Source organism: Equus asinus, chromosome 25 (genome assembly GCF_041296235.1).
Source record: "Equus asinus isolate D_3611 breed Donkey chromosome 25, EquAss-T2T_v2, whole genome shotgun sequence".
NCBI classification, from domain to species: domain Eukaryota; kingdom Metazoa; phylum Chordata; class Mammalia; order Perissodactyla; family Equidae; genus Equus; species Equus asinus.
The window spans coordinates 39,895,119-39,912,616 of record NC_091814.1 but is presented as its reverse complement, the minus strand read 5'-3'; the positions used below and the strand labels follow the sequence as shown (position 1 = coordinate 39,912,616).

At 39.4% G+C, this 17,498-nt stretch overlaps 2 protein-coding genes across 3 annotated transcripts in view; one reads left to right on the top strand and one right to left on the bottom strand.

Annotated features, from left to right (window-relative positions):
* Window positions 1-655: 655 nt before the first annotated feature.
* ARPC5 (actin related protein 2/3 complex subunit 5) lies at window positions 656-9,890 on the bottom strand. The gene is made up of 4 exons (XM_014850295.3): window positions 9,553-9,890; window positions 7,142-7,214; window positions 4,848-5,024; window positions 656-1,994 (listed from the first exon to the last, which is right to left on the bottom strand). Exons 1-4 carry the CDS (start codon window positions 9,693-9,695, stop codon window positions 1,932-1,934), a joined length of 456 nt encoding a protein of 151 aa, XP_014705781.2. The 5' UTR covers window positions 9,696-9,890; the 3' UTR covers window positions 656-1,931.
* A 225-nt stretch (window positions 9,891-10,115) lies between these two features.
* Window positions 10,116-17,498, top strand: part of RGL1 (ral guanine nucleotide dissociation stimulator like 1) — a 239,082-nt gene continuing 231,699 nt past the window's right edge. The window contains exon 1 of one of the 2 annotated variants that reach the window (XM_014850298.3): window positions 10,116-10,556. The gene's annotated coding sequence lies outside the window, so the exon portion shown is untranslated. The remainder of the gene's footprint in view (window positions 10,557-17,498) is intronic. The other variant, XM_014850296.3, reaches the window with a different exon arrangement.

Here is a 17,498-nt window from a genome sequence, read left to right as displayed (position 1 = left end):
ATAGGTGGCAAATTTTGAACACATCCATTCTTGTGACTATAAAATATGAAACTCCAGAATTTTCCCCAACACTACAGTTGTGAAATGGATGTTAAGAAGGATTTTACAAAAAAGCATTGCAATATCACTTTTGCTCTCATTTTAAAGTTTGTAAGTGATTCTACCTACTTGACTACCTCTAATATCTATTGCTTAGCTTCTCTTAACTCAGGGCCCTCTGAATGGTCTGCAAGCTTCTGAAGCTTTAAAGCAGGAATTCAGTCAGGGGTGGGGGGAAAGCACACAAGTTGCTGCAAGCAGGCAAGGGAAAGAAATGGATTTGAGGCAGAAAGAAGTTTGGAAGCTGGGAATCAATGACAGCGGCCACTAGGCTAATGTGCACATTCCAGTTCAGGTGTCTGGGCAGTGACACTGCAGGGTACAGCTGCATCCGGAGGGCTAAGGAGCCACCCCAAAGCTGCCAGCAGTGCTCTGGCATCATTAATGACTCTCTCCTCCTCTCTACCACCTTATATTTGAATAAAGTAGTTTTATAAACCTTCTGTACCAAAATTCTTCTTGTCAAGAGTATGCTCACCTGGTGGGAAAACAAACAGGAAATCTTTCCTCTTAATTAAGTATACCCTCATAAGTATTAAAGAGTCAGGAAAATAAATTATTCAACACTGACATTTTATTTTCTGAACTTTATCATTTTTACAAAACAAAAAGCAGGTATCAAAAACAGCAGAGAGTTTACAGAATTTCTGCACCAGTTTTCACATAAGTCAGTGATTATGAAACTGGTGTCCACTGTAAATACTAAACACAGGCTGATTTTTCTCTTGGTCATATGCGTTCAGGCGGCTTCTTTTGGAGCTACTGAGTAATAACTTTTTATAAGCACCGGTCATTTGTTGACAACTGATTTGGTTAGTCCAACGAAGTAAACACTTTTTCCTGCGTGGCATTTTCTTTTTTTAAAAAACAGAGCTAAAATACAGAATGTGTATGTGTTTGGATCGGAAGCAAATCTTCTGAGACCCCAATTACCCTGAAGAACACTGAAGACATTTATAGGGCGTGTTAAATACTACTTATGTGCCTCATAATGTCTGAGGCAGCTACTGTGTTTCTACAGAAAACAGCATTTCATTCAGAAGCTGCCCAGAGTTTAAACTACATCATAGTTTCCACATCCTTTCTGATTTGGAGCAGTTTCTCCAAACAGGGCCATATTATTGGAACAAAAGTCGTATGCTCACGCCAAACAGGCTCTGGTACTTTACAGATACATTTGTGTAGAGCAAGACTCCTTGCTCTGGACCCTGGGTGACCACGAAGAAATCAAGAGGCCATGATTATGGGATGCTGAGAGGAAGAGGCATACTTAAACTCACATGATCTGAAGGCAAGCAGAGACAAAGCCGGAACTTGGTAGTGGCGTTCACCCAACACTTGTTCCAGAAACACATTTTGCTTAAATAAGGGAAGTATGGTCCAGTTTTGCAATGTTAATAGCTGCCAGTCTCTCAAACATATTTTTTTTTATAAAGATCATTTCCTGGCTAGCAATGAGTTAGGAAACTGGCCTCAAATCCTGATCCATTTTTTCACTATTAGTCAAAAACAAAAACACCAGTCAACAGGGGTTAAAAATTGCACAATTAAACTTGAATGTAAATTATATTATATACAGACTGGTATACACGTCACTGAAATAGTTTCGAGAGCAGGAAACACTCCTGTTAAAACATCTCTCCTATATTATCCCAATTTTCATTAAAGGAAAACTGATATGTAATTTTCTTCTTTACAAATATGAAAAAGGAAGCAAGAAGGCAAAGCTGAGAGAAACAGATGCTACCCAAAGGGGAGCAGTGGCATTTGGTTATTTTGGTCTTTGTACCAGCAACTCCGACACCCGCAGGAGACATCCAGTTCCTGCCGGACTACACGGTTTTCCTCGCAGTCAAGACTCGAACAATGGACCCTACTCCTCCGGCAGCAAGTGCCTGAAAACAAACCAAAGTGGAGATGTTGACAGAATCACAAAGGGTCAATTCTCACAACAAGTAAAACATTTTTCTTAAAGAAGGAATGTGTGCAGCTATCGATTTTGAATTCACTAATTTTCATAAATGTTTCCTGAGCACCTATTATGCACCAGGCACTGTGTTCGGAACAGGGGACACAGTAACACACAAAACCTTCCGAGTCCCTGGCCTTGTGCTCTTACACTCTAGTCAGACACCAGTCTACAATCTAGTATGTTGTTTTCGAATAACAATATGTTCTTAAAGATCTGCAGCAAAATCTTCTTGCCTAAAACACCTGCTCAAATATAAATTTAGGACATCTAGTCTGCTCTCATTCTCAGCACTGTCAGGAAGAAATTCAAACTGGGACCAACCATCCCAAGTTCCATTTAGATTAGACAGACTTTGTCAGATTTTTTTTCTCCCAAGCTAAGAATATATTATTTAATAGCTAAGAACTTAGGAACTTTTTGACCTTACCTTGAAAAAATCAGAAGTCATGATTAAGTATTAGGAATTCAAAGCTCTGGTTTACTTGTGTTCAAAAACACTTACTGAATACTTTTGTGCACTGGGTAGTGTGCTAGATGCTGGATATACAAGAGTGAGCAAATACAGCATCTCCTGCTCTACTGGGAAGAGACAGATGCATAAACAGATCATTTTAATATAATATAATGTATGAAATGGCAGAGCTCTGCTTTGGGTGCTATTAGAGCACAGAGGAAGGGCATGTACCCAACCTGAGGGTACAGAGGAATGTGGAATGATCAGGTAAGGCTTCCTGGAGAAAATGATACGTTAAATGGAGAAGTAGGCAAGAGACTGACATAAAAGGGTAAGGAGACACTCAGGCAGAGAGAAAATCATGAGCAAAGGTATAGAGGTATGAAACATTATGGTGTTTTCAGGGAAAGCACATTAATACGCTCACTGCTGGAGCATAAGGGGAAGAATGACATGGAAGATGAAGCTGGACTTGGGGACCTGCATTTTATTCTGCAGGTGACTGACAAGGATAGATATGGATTTCAGAGGGAGCATTCTGGCTACTGGGAGGAGAAGAGAGATGACAGAGGCAAAACTGGTAGCCAGGAGACCGACCAGTTCAGGAAGCCAGAGGAACAGACTGGGAGAGATGCTGCGGACACTTGCATTATAGATGTGTCTGAGTGGATGATTGGAAAGTACTTAGGGGCTAAGATTGGCAAAACTGGTGACTGATGTTAGGAAGAAATGAAGACTTAACATGTGCTCAGTTTCCCCATCTGCAAGAGGGGGAAGAATAAGTAAGCTTTCCCTCCTAGTATTTTTATGACATTACATGAATTAATATTTATAAAGTGCTTGGAATGTAGGACGTGCCCAACCAATGTTTGTCATGATCCGGAGGCTATACTGGAACTAGGCTGCTTGGGTTTTAAAGCTGGCTGTTCATCTGTAAATTGAGGATGGTAAAGATGTTTATATACCCTGTAGGGTTGTTCCAAGGATAAAAGAAAGAAACTAATAGTACAGTGGCTGGCAAACAGAAAGTGTTCCAGGAATAGGATGACCATATAAATTATTCTCCAAATTGATACACTGTCGAGTGAAAGCGAACTCTTCATAACGATGTTGGGACGACCAGCACAAACTGGGGCTGTCTGGGGAAACTGGGAGGTATGGTTACCCATGCATAAATGCTGCTCTTTATGTTTGATAGTGTATGAGGGATAAAGTGACTTGACCAAGGCTATAGAACAAGTTTTACTCCCTATTCTTATCTTACACGTGTGTTTTCACTCAGATAGACAGATAGCTTCCGAAAAACTGAGTTTTGGGAATTGTCAGAAGTTAGAGAATATACCCCTTGCCTGTGGTTGGTTTTATTTAAATGTTACATCGTTTATATTTATACCAACATAAGAGTTCAGTATTAAAGATTACCTTACCAACCTTTTACCTAAAGCTAAAAATTCCCCATAGCCATTTTGTTTGTTTGTTTTTGAGGGATAACATACTAGCATCTGCTTATATTGCAAAATAAAATGCACGGAAACAGAAAAAAATATTTAAGAATTCTTGATCCTATCTCACTTCTTTTTTTTAAAATTGAGGTAAACTATATAACACACAATTTGCCACTCTAACGATCTTTAAATGTAAAGTTCAGTGGCATTAATTACATGTACAATTGTACAGCTATCATCACTATTTCAAAACTTTTCATCACCTCAAACAGAAATTCTGTACCCCATAAGCAATAATTCTATTCTTCCTTCTCCCAAGCCTTGGGTAATCTCTAATCTACTGTCTGTTTCTGAATTTGCCTATTCTAGATATTTCATATAAACGGAATCACACAGTATCTGTCCTTTTGTGTCTGGCTTATTTCACTTTGCATAATGTTTTCAAGGTTCATTCATGCAGTAGCAGGTATCAGAACTTCCTTTTTTTGGTTGAATAATACTCCATTGTACGTACGTACCACTTTTTGTTTATCTGTTCATCTGTCAATGGGCACTTGAGTTGTTTCCACCTTCTGGCCACTGTCAAAGAATTCTTGATTTTTACTGCTTATTTTCTTTTCAAAGTTTTGATTTAGTTCAAAGTTTAAGATTATGTTTAATGAACAATAACCATTACTGAATAAATATGTGTTGCAAATCAGAATCTCTTAAGACCAAGGCTAGTAAGCATAAATCTAAACTTTCATTTTCAGGTAGTTATTTGTCATAACAAAGATGTACAACCAACAAATCAAAATAGTTAGAGGTGAAAAAGGTTGTCGTTGTGATTCTCTCTTATAAAGGAACCAGTCATATGGATTCATAGTGCATAACTTACCTTTTCATGCCACTGCAATAACACAGCACTGCTATTGTCAGAGGGGCTCTCAAAGCCTTTATAAATATACTTCATGAGGAGATCCACACCATTCTTGTCCAGGGATTGAACTGCCTTTTCAATATCATTAGCTTTAAAAGAGATGAGTACCTTCAAGACAATGCTCCCCGCTCGATCCTAGGGCAAATAAAGAACAACATTTAGACATACGTGTGGGGGGGATTACAGTTTTAGAAAGGCCACATGAGAAGGTGACATCTGAGTTACAGACCTGAAGGACACAAGAGAGGAAACCTTGGGGGTATCAGACAGAGGAAACAACAAGCGCTGTTAGCGTGTGTTCATGGAAGAGCAAAAAGACCCAAGGTGGCTGGAGCAGAGCCGTGGGAGAAGAGGACAGGAACTGAGACAGGCAAGGGGAAGACGGATCCCCACAGCCCTGCAGGCCATGGTGAGGACTCCGGCTTTCACTCAGAGAAAGGAGAAGATGTTGGAAGGTTTTGAGAACAGTGACACAATCTGACACATTTTAACAGGATCACTGTGGCTGCCATGTTAAGCATAAGCTGGGGGGACGAGGGCAGGGGACAAGGCAGAAGCAGGACTAGTTAGGAAGATACTGCAATAATCTAGGCTGGTTTTGGCCAGCATGGTAGCAGCGGAGGGGGTCAGAAGTGGACAGATTCTTGACACATTAGAAGGTAGAGCTGAAAGGATTTGCTTACAGACAGATCCGACAATTTACCAATTTATTAAATCAACATTGAAATTTTACTTCTAGATCTTAACAACAACCTGAACAAGGAAACTGAATAGCAGTTCTAACTAGAAACACTCTTCAGAAATAAGTTATTAATAAATAAAAATTTAAGTTTTTAAGAAAACATTTTAAGTTTCAAATCTATGGTCGTGACTACAGATAGAAGACATAGTGATCTTCATTTACAATGATCTGTTTTCTTTAATAAAGGCTGCTCCAAGAGCAAAGTTATTTTTTTACCCATCAAGCCAAGCAAAGGGAACATTTAATTTACCCTTTCAACAATTCATTTCTCCTTCCATTTAAGATAAATTGATACCTTTGGCATTCCTACTGGTCAGCATTTTACAGAATGTTTCTACCACCTACTGTTATCTTCAGTTTAAAGACTATGCACTTACCCAATTTAGAAAAATATCCTAGCATACAGAGCTACAACTCCCACCCACAAACTGTGATAAAAAACCACCCATATAAAAGCAGAAGGTGGTAAAATCGAAATTTCCATGATGTTCCTCCAACTTTTAAAAACCAAAGAAAATTTTCCCCTTATACAAAAATATATTCAGTTAAGATTCTTGGGATTCCTACGATGTATGAATAGCTACGAATGGAGGGGACCATGGTTTGGGCTTCATTTTAATAAGTAAGTAAATAGGTTCTTAAGAATTACTGAAAGACTGCCACAAGGAATGTAAGCTACACACTTTTCTAAAGGGCAATTTGGCAATATCATAGGTACTGAAAGCCTTAAAAAATGTGCATTCTAAAATCCAGCGATTCACTTCTAGGAATTTATTCAAAGGAAATAATTAAGAATTAACCCAAAATTATTCATTTCAGTACTGTTTACAACAGGAAAAAAAAGGTCAATAATCTAAAAATATGACAAAAGGAGATGAGTTACATATAAACAGCAGCATATCTATATTCAGCCATTAAAAAATGTTATAGAAATAAACCTACTGTCAGGGAAAGATGTCCATGTACATTGCTATCCAGTTGAAAAAGCAGGTTATAAAATTCCATTTTTATTTAAAAAAACACTCACAGAAAAGATCTATAAGCATATAGTGCCACCAAAAAGTAATAACGATTATCTCTGGTTGATGGGATTATGAATGATTACGTTTTCCTCCCCCCTCATCTCTGAGTTTTCCATAATAAATATTTAAGACTCATAATGTAAAAAAATCTTTAAAAAGCAAGCAAGTAGAATCTGTTTATTTCGTGAAAGGTTTGCTTATTCTTCAAGCCTTTGCTCAAATTCAACCTGAGTGGCTTCCTCTAAGACACTAATGATCTGTCACTTGAATTTAGTGTCTACCACGCAGTATTAGCATAACGCTATGTCAGAGTGTTATTTTTTCATATGTAAATTTTTACCTATCAAACTACAGGGCAAGCTCTTCTACTTCAAAGATAAGTCGTTAAAAAGTACATAGTTAAAACATTTGTCCAAACTGTGACACTTCAGAGGATTCTGGCAAGAGTGCTAAGACATCAGCAGAGATCAGTGTCATCTGTGACTCACCTTCACCGCCTGACTCTTGGTGTTGATAGGGGGGTTTTTCAGAGCTGCCTGTAGGGCAGCCATCATGTTTCCTGTGATGGAGGTTAAGGGGACAGCAGCAAAGGGCAGACCTCGGGAAAGCATTATAACCACCAGGAACCACTGGTTCTTAAGACTTGACTTTATGCACAGAAAGAAAAATTCCTATGGTCCCTATGTTCAATATTGGAAAATTCAACAAGTTGGTTTCAAGGATGTCAATCAAAGGTAAAATAGTGAAAACAAAAAGAGAACATTAGAATTTTTTTCATAAAGCAAAGACCCTTTCATCTTTGGTTCTCATTAGCAAATGAACACCTTGATAACCTTTCACTTTCTAGTAAGACACATGCAAACATTATCTAGAGTGATATTGAAAAAACTCTGAAATATGTATCAGAATTATTAGGCCCCAAAATGAAACAGCCTATCCTCAGACAAAATATGTCTTTTTATGTGATTCTAAGCAGAAAAATAAAGGCTAAACTTTTATTAGAGATATAGTCTATATTAATTGAAATGCTGGCAGATTAGCAATCTGAATAACATATATTAGCAATCTGTCAATATTCATGAAGATACAATAATTCAATGACCTTTAGGTGGCAACTTAATTTTGTTTTGGATATTTTCTCTCATTATTTCATAAAGGTCATTCAAACTGTCTTAGGCCATACTTATTAAATTTACTCTCTCTTTGAAAGCACCAGTGAGCCAGCAAGTACGAGACACAGAAGGCCAATCAGAATGTAAGAATGTACAGTCATTCCCCTAAAAGGAAAACCACACGGAGTTCATTTGTTCCTCCATCTGTAGTGCCTGACCAGAGCTTGTCTCTTCTGATTGTACCAAGAGTAGAAGAGACAGTATCTCTATATTTTAAGATGAACTGATACAAAAAGCAGATCTCCTATATGGACACAGCAGCACTATTTAAGAGTCAGAACACAGCACCTAAAATAAGTTAGTTTCACAAAACATCATTTACCCGTCAAAGGATGTTTTTAGACAGAATAATGTTCATCAATTATGTTCTGAAGAAAAAGGTCTCAGGAAAAAACCTACAGTTGGTGGTAAGCTATTATTTTCAAGCCTTGATGGACGTATGGAAACGCATGCCTTTTGTAGACTGGCTCATTTTAAAGATCCAAAACACTTCAGCATGTAAATGATGCAAAATAGCAACAGCTGATTGTGAAAGTTGTGGCAATCAAAGAAACATCTGTATGTTGATAAATGTTTAATGCTGTATTTTAGGTGCCTTTAAGACCAGATATAGTTGCTACCAAATATTTTCACTCGTGTATTTCCCCATTATAATAGGACATTGATGAAGAAAGAGTCTAAAAAGCCTTCCTTATCTTATGAATACACCCAAGAATAATTAGAAACGAGTGAATTCAGTAATTGAGAATCTCTAAAACTACAGCTTGGGTTATCGCAACATTTACACTTTTCTAAAAAAGATCTGATGCAAATACTGTCATGAATATTCAAATATGCAAAACCAAAACCCAGGAACTGACAGCCACGTTTTAACTAAAATGGAAATAACTTCAGGATTACAAAAATGATCCTGCTTTGTACAAATGACTCATCTTCTATTTTATTCATTGGGGTTTATTTTAAATACTTCCAAGGATTCTCCACATGCATTCCCCCTCTTCTCTTTATTGTCCTTTGCTGAGCACTAAAGGCTCCAAGCTTGCTTCATGGGAGTTCTGGTTGTTTTGGACTCACTCCTGTTCCACCGTTAACAAATACTGTGCAACCTATATTGTGTCACATCCCTTTCTCTTAAAAAAAAAAAAAAAAGAGCGAGCCCACGGGCGGAAAGGACACAGGGCCTCAATTCTGCAAACCGCCCCTTGTCTACCGGCAAGAAATGAACTACCCTAATGCCACCAAAACAAAACTACAACAGCAACAAAAACAAAATCCTAAAGAAAGACGCCCGCTCTTCCCAATCAGAAATCTCTGGAGCCAGCGGGACCCCAGTAAACGCCGTTCTGGGGAGGAAAACTCAGGCGCCCTGCAACAGCCCACTGAACAGCCCAGACGCTGCCCCAGCGCGGAGGGCGCGGCCGCCGAGCCCCCTCCGGGGAGGCAGGAACTCCGGGCGCCACCTGAAGAATCACGGCGGGAAAAGCGCGCGGGGCACGGCACGGTCCCGAGGGCTGGACCCTGGGGTCTCGGGGCTACTCGCTTAGAAATGGGAGAGCCCCTTGCCTTCTTGCAATAGGGAACCCCAAAGAGACAGGTTCGAACCGCGCGGGCCGCCGGGGGCAGCTCGGCGCCAGTCCCCGGGAAGGGCCGTCCCCCTCGGACCCTGCAGGCGGCGGGGTCCCGGGACCAGGGCCGCGAGGGATGGGGAGGCGGGAACGCAAGGATATTGCCGCAGGCAGGAGTCCACCTCGCCCTCGTCGGGCCCGGCCTGCCCGTCGCCCCCGTCTTCCTCGTCCACGAACTTGTTCTCGTCGTACTCATCCACGTCCACCTTCCGGAACCGGGCCGACGACACCGTGTTCTTCGACATCCCCGATCCGGACCGGGGGCAACGGCCTCCTCTCGATGCTGCCTCTGCCTCAGCAAGCCCACCGTGATAGGCACCCACAGCCCGGCGCCTTCACTTCCCTCTTCCGCTCTGGGGCGTAGCCGGCAGGCGCGGCTCGGCGGCTCTGGGCCTGCGCGCTGGCCCCGCTCCTTCCTCCTCGGCTTCTCGCTCTCCTCCAGCCTCCCACGCCGCCTCCACTCCCCTCGGGGGAGCGCGCGCGACGGAGGTGGCGCGGCGCACCCAGTGCGCAGGCGCGAACTCTCCGCAGGAAAGGGGCGGGGTGGGGAGAAGGAGGCGGGGGCGGGAGGGGCGGGACAGGAGGGAGGGCAGAAAGTGGTGCCGCGGGCGGAGGTAAGAGGCGATTGGTTGTCCAAGGGCGTCACGTGATCCCGGGGGGTTTCCATAGAAACGCTTCTCTGCGGTCCAGTCCCGGGGGCCTTAGGTTGCTGGCGATGGGCACTGGGGGCTGGTGGCCTTGGCTTTTGCTGCTGCTGCCGCCGCCAACGACCTGTCATCAGGGTCCTGCGTAAGGGCCGGCTGGCCCGGACTTGCCTGTGGGGTGGGATGGACTGGTTGCCGGACCAAGTCCCCTGCAGTTGGCAGGAGTATGGGGCGGAGTGATGCACGCCCGAGCGTCCAGCATCGTTCTAGTTGTCAGAGACATCGCTTCGGACCGTGCGCTGCCGGTGGCTGCGTTCCCGAGCCGGGAGCCTCTTTCCTGGGGTTGGAACTACGCTGCGCGGCCAGCGGGAGGTCCCCAAGGACGGAGTCGAAAGGCCATATCTTATCTGTCAGTGCTGTGTGACAGCATCGCGACGGCACCTGCAGAACCTGAACAACTAGGTATCATATCCATTGGGAGGGAGGGGGAGGTGTCTGTGCGGGGGCTGGGGTCGGCTGGCAAAACTGGGGTGAACCTGTGGAATTTGGGGTAGGACCAATCATTGACGTCTTAAAATAAGTGGTTGTTTGCAGCAAGAATGCTAGAAAAGGGTAGGGGCGAGTTATGCTTCCCGGTGCTGAGAGGAAACAAAATGTGTCAGGATTAGTAAAAAGCAGACGTTTAAGATTTATATTTGTAATTCAGGATTTATAGATCCCGCTAGGCCAGTTTTTAAAATTATATTTGACATTCCAATTTCTAAGAGCAAAGCTCTTGAGGAAGTCAAGGCACTAAGACTAAGGAAATGTTAGTTGTGCTGTGGGCATAACACTGAAGTACAAATATTTTCAGAGTAAAATTAATTTGGACATTTGGCTGGACACTGCTCAGATGGCTTTATGTTATCCTCACTTCCTGTCAGATCTAGTTTAATGCCACCTCTAGCAGAAGGCCAGCTGTTGCCCTGGTAAGTACCCCAATCCTTGGTTTCCTGTGCTTGAGTCTTGACTCTTCCACTCATAATCTATTTGATTGAGGCATACCACTTCAAATTCTGAATCTCCGATTCCTCATTACTAAAGTGGGGCTAATAATGTGTACTTCACAAGATTGTTCTGAGGATTAAATACAGGGAGTGTTTTGAAGCTCTAAAATTCTACATAAATCTAAATGCTTATTACCTGTGCCATTGATTTTGGCACTAGGCTTATAAATTACTTAATGATATATGGTATTTCATCTTGCCCCTAGAAGAGATCGAAAGATTCTGGAGGGCAGAGACTGTCATATTTTTCTTTTTGCATCTTCCTTTACATCCGAACATAAAGCTAAGCATGTGGAAGGTACTCAACACATTCAAGTACTCAATTATTCATTGAAGAATGAATAAAATGTGAAAGGGAGTACAGTTTGAGAGTCACGCTGAGAATAATGAATCAATAAGAAAAAGGAAGAGAGATCTCCAAATCAAACCTTTGTTGGACATATATGCATGCATAAGTATATATCTATATCAATAGGTATATCAATATGTATATCTATATATCTATATCAATATGGGTGCACAGAGAGGGAGAGAGACCCCTCAGGAATGACATGGATCCTTTTTTCTTAGGAGGATGAAGCAATATGGCATTTTTCTTTTCCCGGTTAAATCACTCTTCTAAAAGATGTATCATTAGGTGATAGAAGTGACATTTCTTTAAATTAGCATTCAAGTTATGAGCAAAAACATGGTAAACCTCCCCAAGGACTGTCTTAAGACAGCAAAGGAAAATTTTCTACCTGTTGGTAATATTTATTTTAAAAAGTCATATAGCAAGGTATCAGATCATTACTATGGTGAATTACTACGGTGAACTTAGAATAAAGATTGGTTTTAGTGTTTTTTTCTCGGTTTCAATGTTTTGCTAACTTTGTAAGAGCTAAACAACACAGTTGTTTAGGTGCTAAAGATGATTGTACTTTTTGTTCTCCTGAATCAAGATTTTCTTTGAAGAGAAGATTGAACATTAGAAGCGCCATTAAGAGCAAATGGAAACAAGGATTCAAGAGCTAATACATCCCTTCTCTTACATTTCTATTCTTTTGTATTAGGTCTTATTTAGGAAATTTCTTTAATCATTTATTTTAGAACTGGGAGAGAATCCTGGGATAGAAATCAACTTAAAACAATAGTGAGGGGAATTTAAAAAATCGAGCTGCTCAAGGGTATAATTGTTTTGATTGTTCAGAATTTTCCTTTATATGTTGAATGTGTTAAATGTAATTCTCAGCCACATAATGCATATTACATTTGAGATGTAATATTGTCGAAAGTGTCCTTTTCCGATTGCAATATTCTTTGTCTCACAATGATAAGTATCTAGTACTTAGTAGGTACCCAACACATTTCTATCCAGTAAATTAATAATCTGACAAGTTAATTTTAGAATCATATTTAGAGATTGAGTATTTTTTAATGGACACATTAATTACCTCCTTACCCCCATTAGCTAAAGTTGAAATCTTTATAGAGCTTTGGGGAGATTTGTGTGTGTGTGTGTGTGTAGAAACCTGTCCTTAATCATCTTTTAGTTAGAAAATACACATTATTCCATTTTCTTGCAAATTTCAAATTTGCAATTGTAATCTTGGTACTTAATTCATTTTAGGTAATATTATTCTCCCTATTTTAATTTTCCAAATAAGTGCTTACCCTGAAATAAAGGATCCAAAAGGTTTTAAACGTTTTATTTATTGTGTGAATAACCTGGTTTGGTTCCATTCTAAAGTAAGACTGAATCGGAATTTTCTCAAGGTTAATGCTACATGATAGTATGTAGCTCCCTATTTTCTGTGACGATGCAAAGAGTGAAGGGTCTTTTTGGTTAGAAAGGATTTTGATAAAACCATCATATAATGGGTCATTCTTTTCAGGTATTTTAAACCAAGTACTCTACCTACTATGTGCTTCTTTTCTCCATACTTGCCACTAATTACTTAAAAAACGAATTAAGACATTGACTCCTGCAGCATGGCACTGTTGTTTTTATTTGAAATGGAAGTGAACCCAGTGTTAATCAAATATGTCAAACGTATTATTAATATAAAATAAAGTAAATTTCAGTTGTAGTAATGATGATTTAATACCACTATTCTCTAGCAACATAATTACTACAATATAAAAAGATTTTTTAGCATGTTACCCATGGACTATATTACGGTTTTTATGCTTCTACTTAATATCCAAATCAACTGGTTCTGTGTTGAAACAACCAACCTTCAAAACTTCCAGCGTTTTTCTTTTTGGTGAGGAAGATTAGCCCTGAGCTAACATCTGTTGCCAGTCTTCCTCTTTCTGCTGAGGAAGATTGTCCCTGAGCTAACATCTCTGCCCATCTTCCTCTATTTTGTATGTGGGATGCCGCTGTAGCATGGCTTGATGAGCGGTACGTAGATCCGAACCTGCGATCACGGGCTGCCGAAGTGGACTACGCGAACTTAACCACTACAGCACTGGGCCAGCCCAAAACTTCCAATTTTTTGTGATTAACTTTAGCTTTACATAACTTTATGATTACACACTGAAGTAGAGTAGGTAGGGTGAACTATTTTACAATGGGACCTTTATTTATTTACATATTAGTACTTCAAAGATTAAAAAAGTGTTTAATCTGTACTCTTGTCTCAGGAAAAGAGTTTAGTGCTAAATGAAAGAATAAACCTTGTTTTTAAAACATTGTTGTGAATGAGACTTTTTTCTATTTAGTTTTTTTACCTGCTTATGATAATGTAAAGGGAAACTATAGATTTTAAAATTTATTTTTCCTGTATTCTCTCCCATTACTGGGATCTCTTATTAATGCTAATAAGTTGTTTTAAGGTTACATTTCTTGTCATAGTGTGCAATTATAACGTCTGAGAGGATGATTATTTACATCATCTTTTCCAATATTATATCATTTTTATTTATTTTTCTTGTCTTACTGCATTTGCTAGATTCTCAAAAACGGTGTGGAAGAGTTGAGTGATAGTAAGCTTCTGTTCTGTGTTTCTGTTTTAATGGAAATATCTTTGGTATTTCACTAGTTTATATTTCTTGTTGCTTTTTGATCTTTAGGAATGACTGCTGAAATTATCAAATGCTTTTTTGGGGGATTTAATGATAAAAATCATATAGTTCTTGATCTTTTAATTTATGAATGTAATGAATTATATTTATGTATTTTTCTGCACTGAACCATTCCCACGTTTCTAGAATAAACTCTATTTGGTTACTGTTTTAATTACTTGCTAGATTTGATTAGTTTATATTTTGTTTACATGATTTCAGAATCCATATTTATTAGTAAGATTGGTCCATTGTTTTATTCTTTGTGCTATCTTTATCTGGTTTTGATATTAAGCTTAGTCTAGCTTTGTAAGATGAATTGAGAAGATTTGCATCTTTGTTTCCTATACTATAGAATAGTTCGAATAACAGAAAATTACTGTGCTATTTTTTCTTTGAAAGTTACAGAATGTGCTTGCAAAATTATCTGGGTTTGCTCATATTTTTAGAGGTAGATCTTTGATCATCTTTATCTTCTGTGGTTGGTGACTTGCATTTCATGTAGATTGCCAACTTATTGGCAAGAAGTTGCACAAAATATTTTCTTATAATTATTTTAATATTTTTCATGGCCATGGAAAAATATTACTTTTCTCATTACACTGTTGACTATTTAAGCAAAATATTAAAATTGACATTTTTTCTTTTTTCTCTTCCTAACCTGATTGTCACAAATTCTAGTAGCATGTTTTTATTTCTTATAGAAAATAGCCATCACAGATTCATAGTTTTGATAAAAGTTGAAAGATCCTACAATTCCTATCCTTTTCTACTGTCTCTTCTTATCCTATTAGTATTTTATTAATAACAGTAACCACTTGAGCATTTATTGTATGTTAAACACTTGGTAAATAAGCCCTTTACTTCCATTATTTAATCCTCAGAGTAGCTCTAGGGCCTAGGAATTAGTGTTCCCATTTTATGGATGAGGAACCTAGAACTCGGAAAAGTTATGTAACTCAGCCAATGATACTTAACTGGCAAGGAGCAGACCGGGGTGGGAATTAGGTCCGTCAGATTCCAAAGCCTGTGCTTTTAATCACCACTGCCCAATTCCAGTAAGTCTTTCTCATTATTCCCAACTATAGTACTTACCTTTGTGCTAAAAATAAGGATATCACTAAATACCAAGGGTCTAAATAAACCCACACGATAGTTTGAAATGACCTATAAATAATGAAATTAAAAAGTCTTGTTATTGTAATGATTTTTTGAAGTCTCTTTGTTTTTCAGATATTTCTGTGACCTTTTCCCACCTTATCTCAGTTTTTTGAGACTAGACATAAAGCCTATTCCCTAATGTTTAGTCTACCACAAAAGATAGCACTTTTTTTGGTGTATGGAGAGATCAGTGTGGGTTGATTAATAATTCCTCTTAGTTCAAAAAAAAATTGTGGCAGAATACACGTATCATAAAATTTGCCATCTTAACCATTTTTAAGTGTGCAGTTAAGTACTATTAAACCCATTCACACGACATCACCACCATCCAACCATCACCACCATCCAAGTCCAGACCTCTTTTTATCTTGCAAAACTGAGACTCTGTTCCCATTAAACAATTACTCCCCATCCGCCCTCTCCCCAGCCCCTGGCAACCACCATTTTACTTTCTGTCTCTATAAATTTGGCGTACCTTACGATAAATTCTAGGTACCTTATATAAATGGAATCATACATTATTTGTCTTTTTGTGACTGGCTTATTTCACTTAGCTTGATGTCCTCAAGGTTCATCCATGTCGTAGCATGTGTCAGAATTTCCTTCCTTTTTAAGGCTGAATAATATTCCACTGTATTTATGTACCACATTTTCTTTTTCCATTCATCCATTGATGCACACTTGGGTTACTTCCACCTTTTGGCTATTTTGAGTAATGCTGCTGTGAATATGGGGGTACAAATATCTCTTTGAGACTCTATTTTCAGTTCTTTTGGATGTATACCCAGACATGGTATTGCTGGGTCATATAGTAATTCTCTCTTTTTTTTGAGGAACCAATTCCACTCAATTAACTAAATAGGGCAATAAAGCAATGTTCCATTGCTTCAGATACATCCCTGAGAGTCAGGTAAAATAACCCCAGGGCTTCTGTTTAGTATGAGGTCCTGGGTAACAGGGAGTGGGGGTGGGAAGAGGGCCACAACTCTGGGATCTAGAACCTACTTAAGTTCTCCCCCCTAGCCCACCCAGCCGAGCTGGCTCCCATAGTCTAGAGGATGCCATTGGTACAGTGGTTTGGGCAGAATCACAGAAAAGCCTCAGGACTGGTTCTAAGTGGATGGTGATTTTCCCAGGCTTTGTAGGGCGTCCACGTTGTTGTTATTTTGAGAGGCATTAAAGCATCGTGATTAGGAACATGGATTCCGGAGCTAGACCTCCTGGGTCTAACTCTCAACTCAGCCTTTACTACGTGGGCAGTTAACTTAAGGTCTCTGTGCCACAATTTCTTTATTTGTCAAATAGTTGTTATAATAATATCTACTTCATTTGATTACTGGGAGGATTAAATGAGTTAATATATGTAAGTGCTTACAAAAGTACGTGACATATAGCTCTCACTAAATGTTAGGTAGTAATAATATTATTTTTAATTAGTATAAATTACCATGTGGCTTTCCTTAAAAAATTGCACCGTGACTCAAAGAAGTTACATAATGGCAGTTTAAAGAGATAAGATTTGCTCTCAGGCCCGCAGGATTAGATGGTAGTTTGATGAAACATTCACATCTAAAGAAAATTGATGCTAGTCATGATAGGAATTGGTTATAGAGGTTCAGGTTATCTCTTCCAGTCTTGGCCCACCTAAACACTGTCCAAGGGGTGGGTGCCCTTGTGCATGCCCCACCATCCCATACCAGTGGCAGATGTCTGCCCGTGCTCCAATAAGCAGAGTGTGATAGAATTAAACATTGGACTCACAGAATGAACTCCTCTACTCCATAAAGCCATCTTCTGATTATAATTTGGTTTCTCCTGTAGTTTATTTACATGGAGAGGCCGTACAGGCTGGAAGACTTGAATATCTGGTTGCATTTCCAGTTGTAAGTCTCACTGGAAATCAGTACATTAACTTTCTGCTTTTACATGTTAATGTTGGGAGCTCTGTTAATCCACATCTGCCCCTGTTTAATAAATCCATTTTGAAAAAAAGAAAAATCCTTTCTTTCTGTATTGACTAAGTAGGTATTTGAGGCTACAAAGCTGAAAGCCAAATCCTGGACCATGGCAGATTCACTAAGGTAATGTTCCCCTCCCCCACCCCTCATCAGTTTCTTGGGATATATCCCCCTGCCTTTTTTTTTTTTGA

Bases quoted from the DNA above. Each gene is read 5' to 3' on its own strand.
- ARPC5 (XM_014850295.3), bottom strand. From the start codon at position 9,695: ATGTCGAAGAACACGGTGTCGTCGGCCCGGTTCCGGAAGGTGGACGTG. The intron at 7,215-9,552 runs ATATCCTTGCGT...AACCTCCATCAC, and splicing joins GTGGACTCCTGCCTGCGGCA to AGGAAACATGATGGCTGCCC. The intron at 5,025-7,141 runs GTGAGTCACAGA...TATTTGCCCTAG, and splicing joins CCAAGAGTCAGGCGGTGAAG to GATCGAGCGGGGAGCATTGT.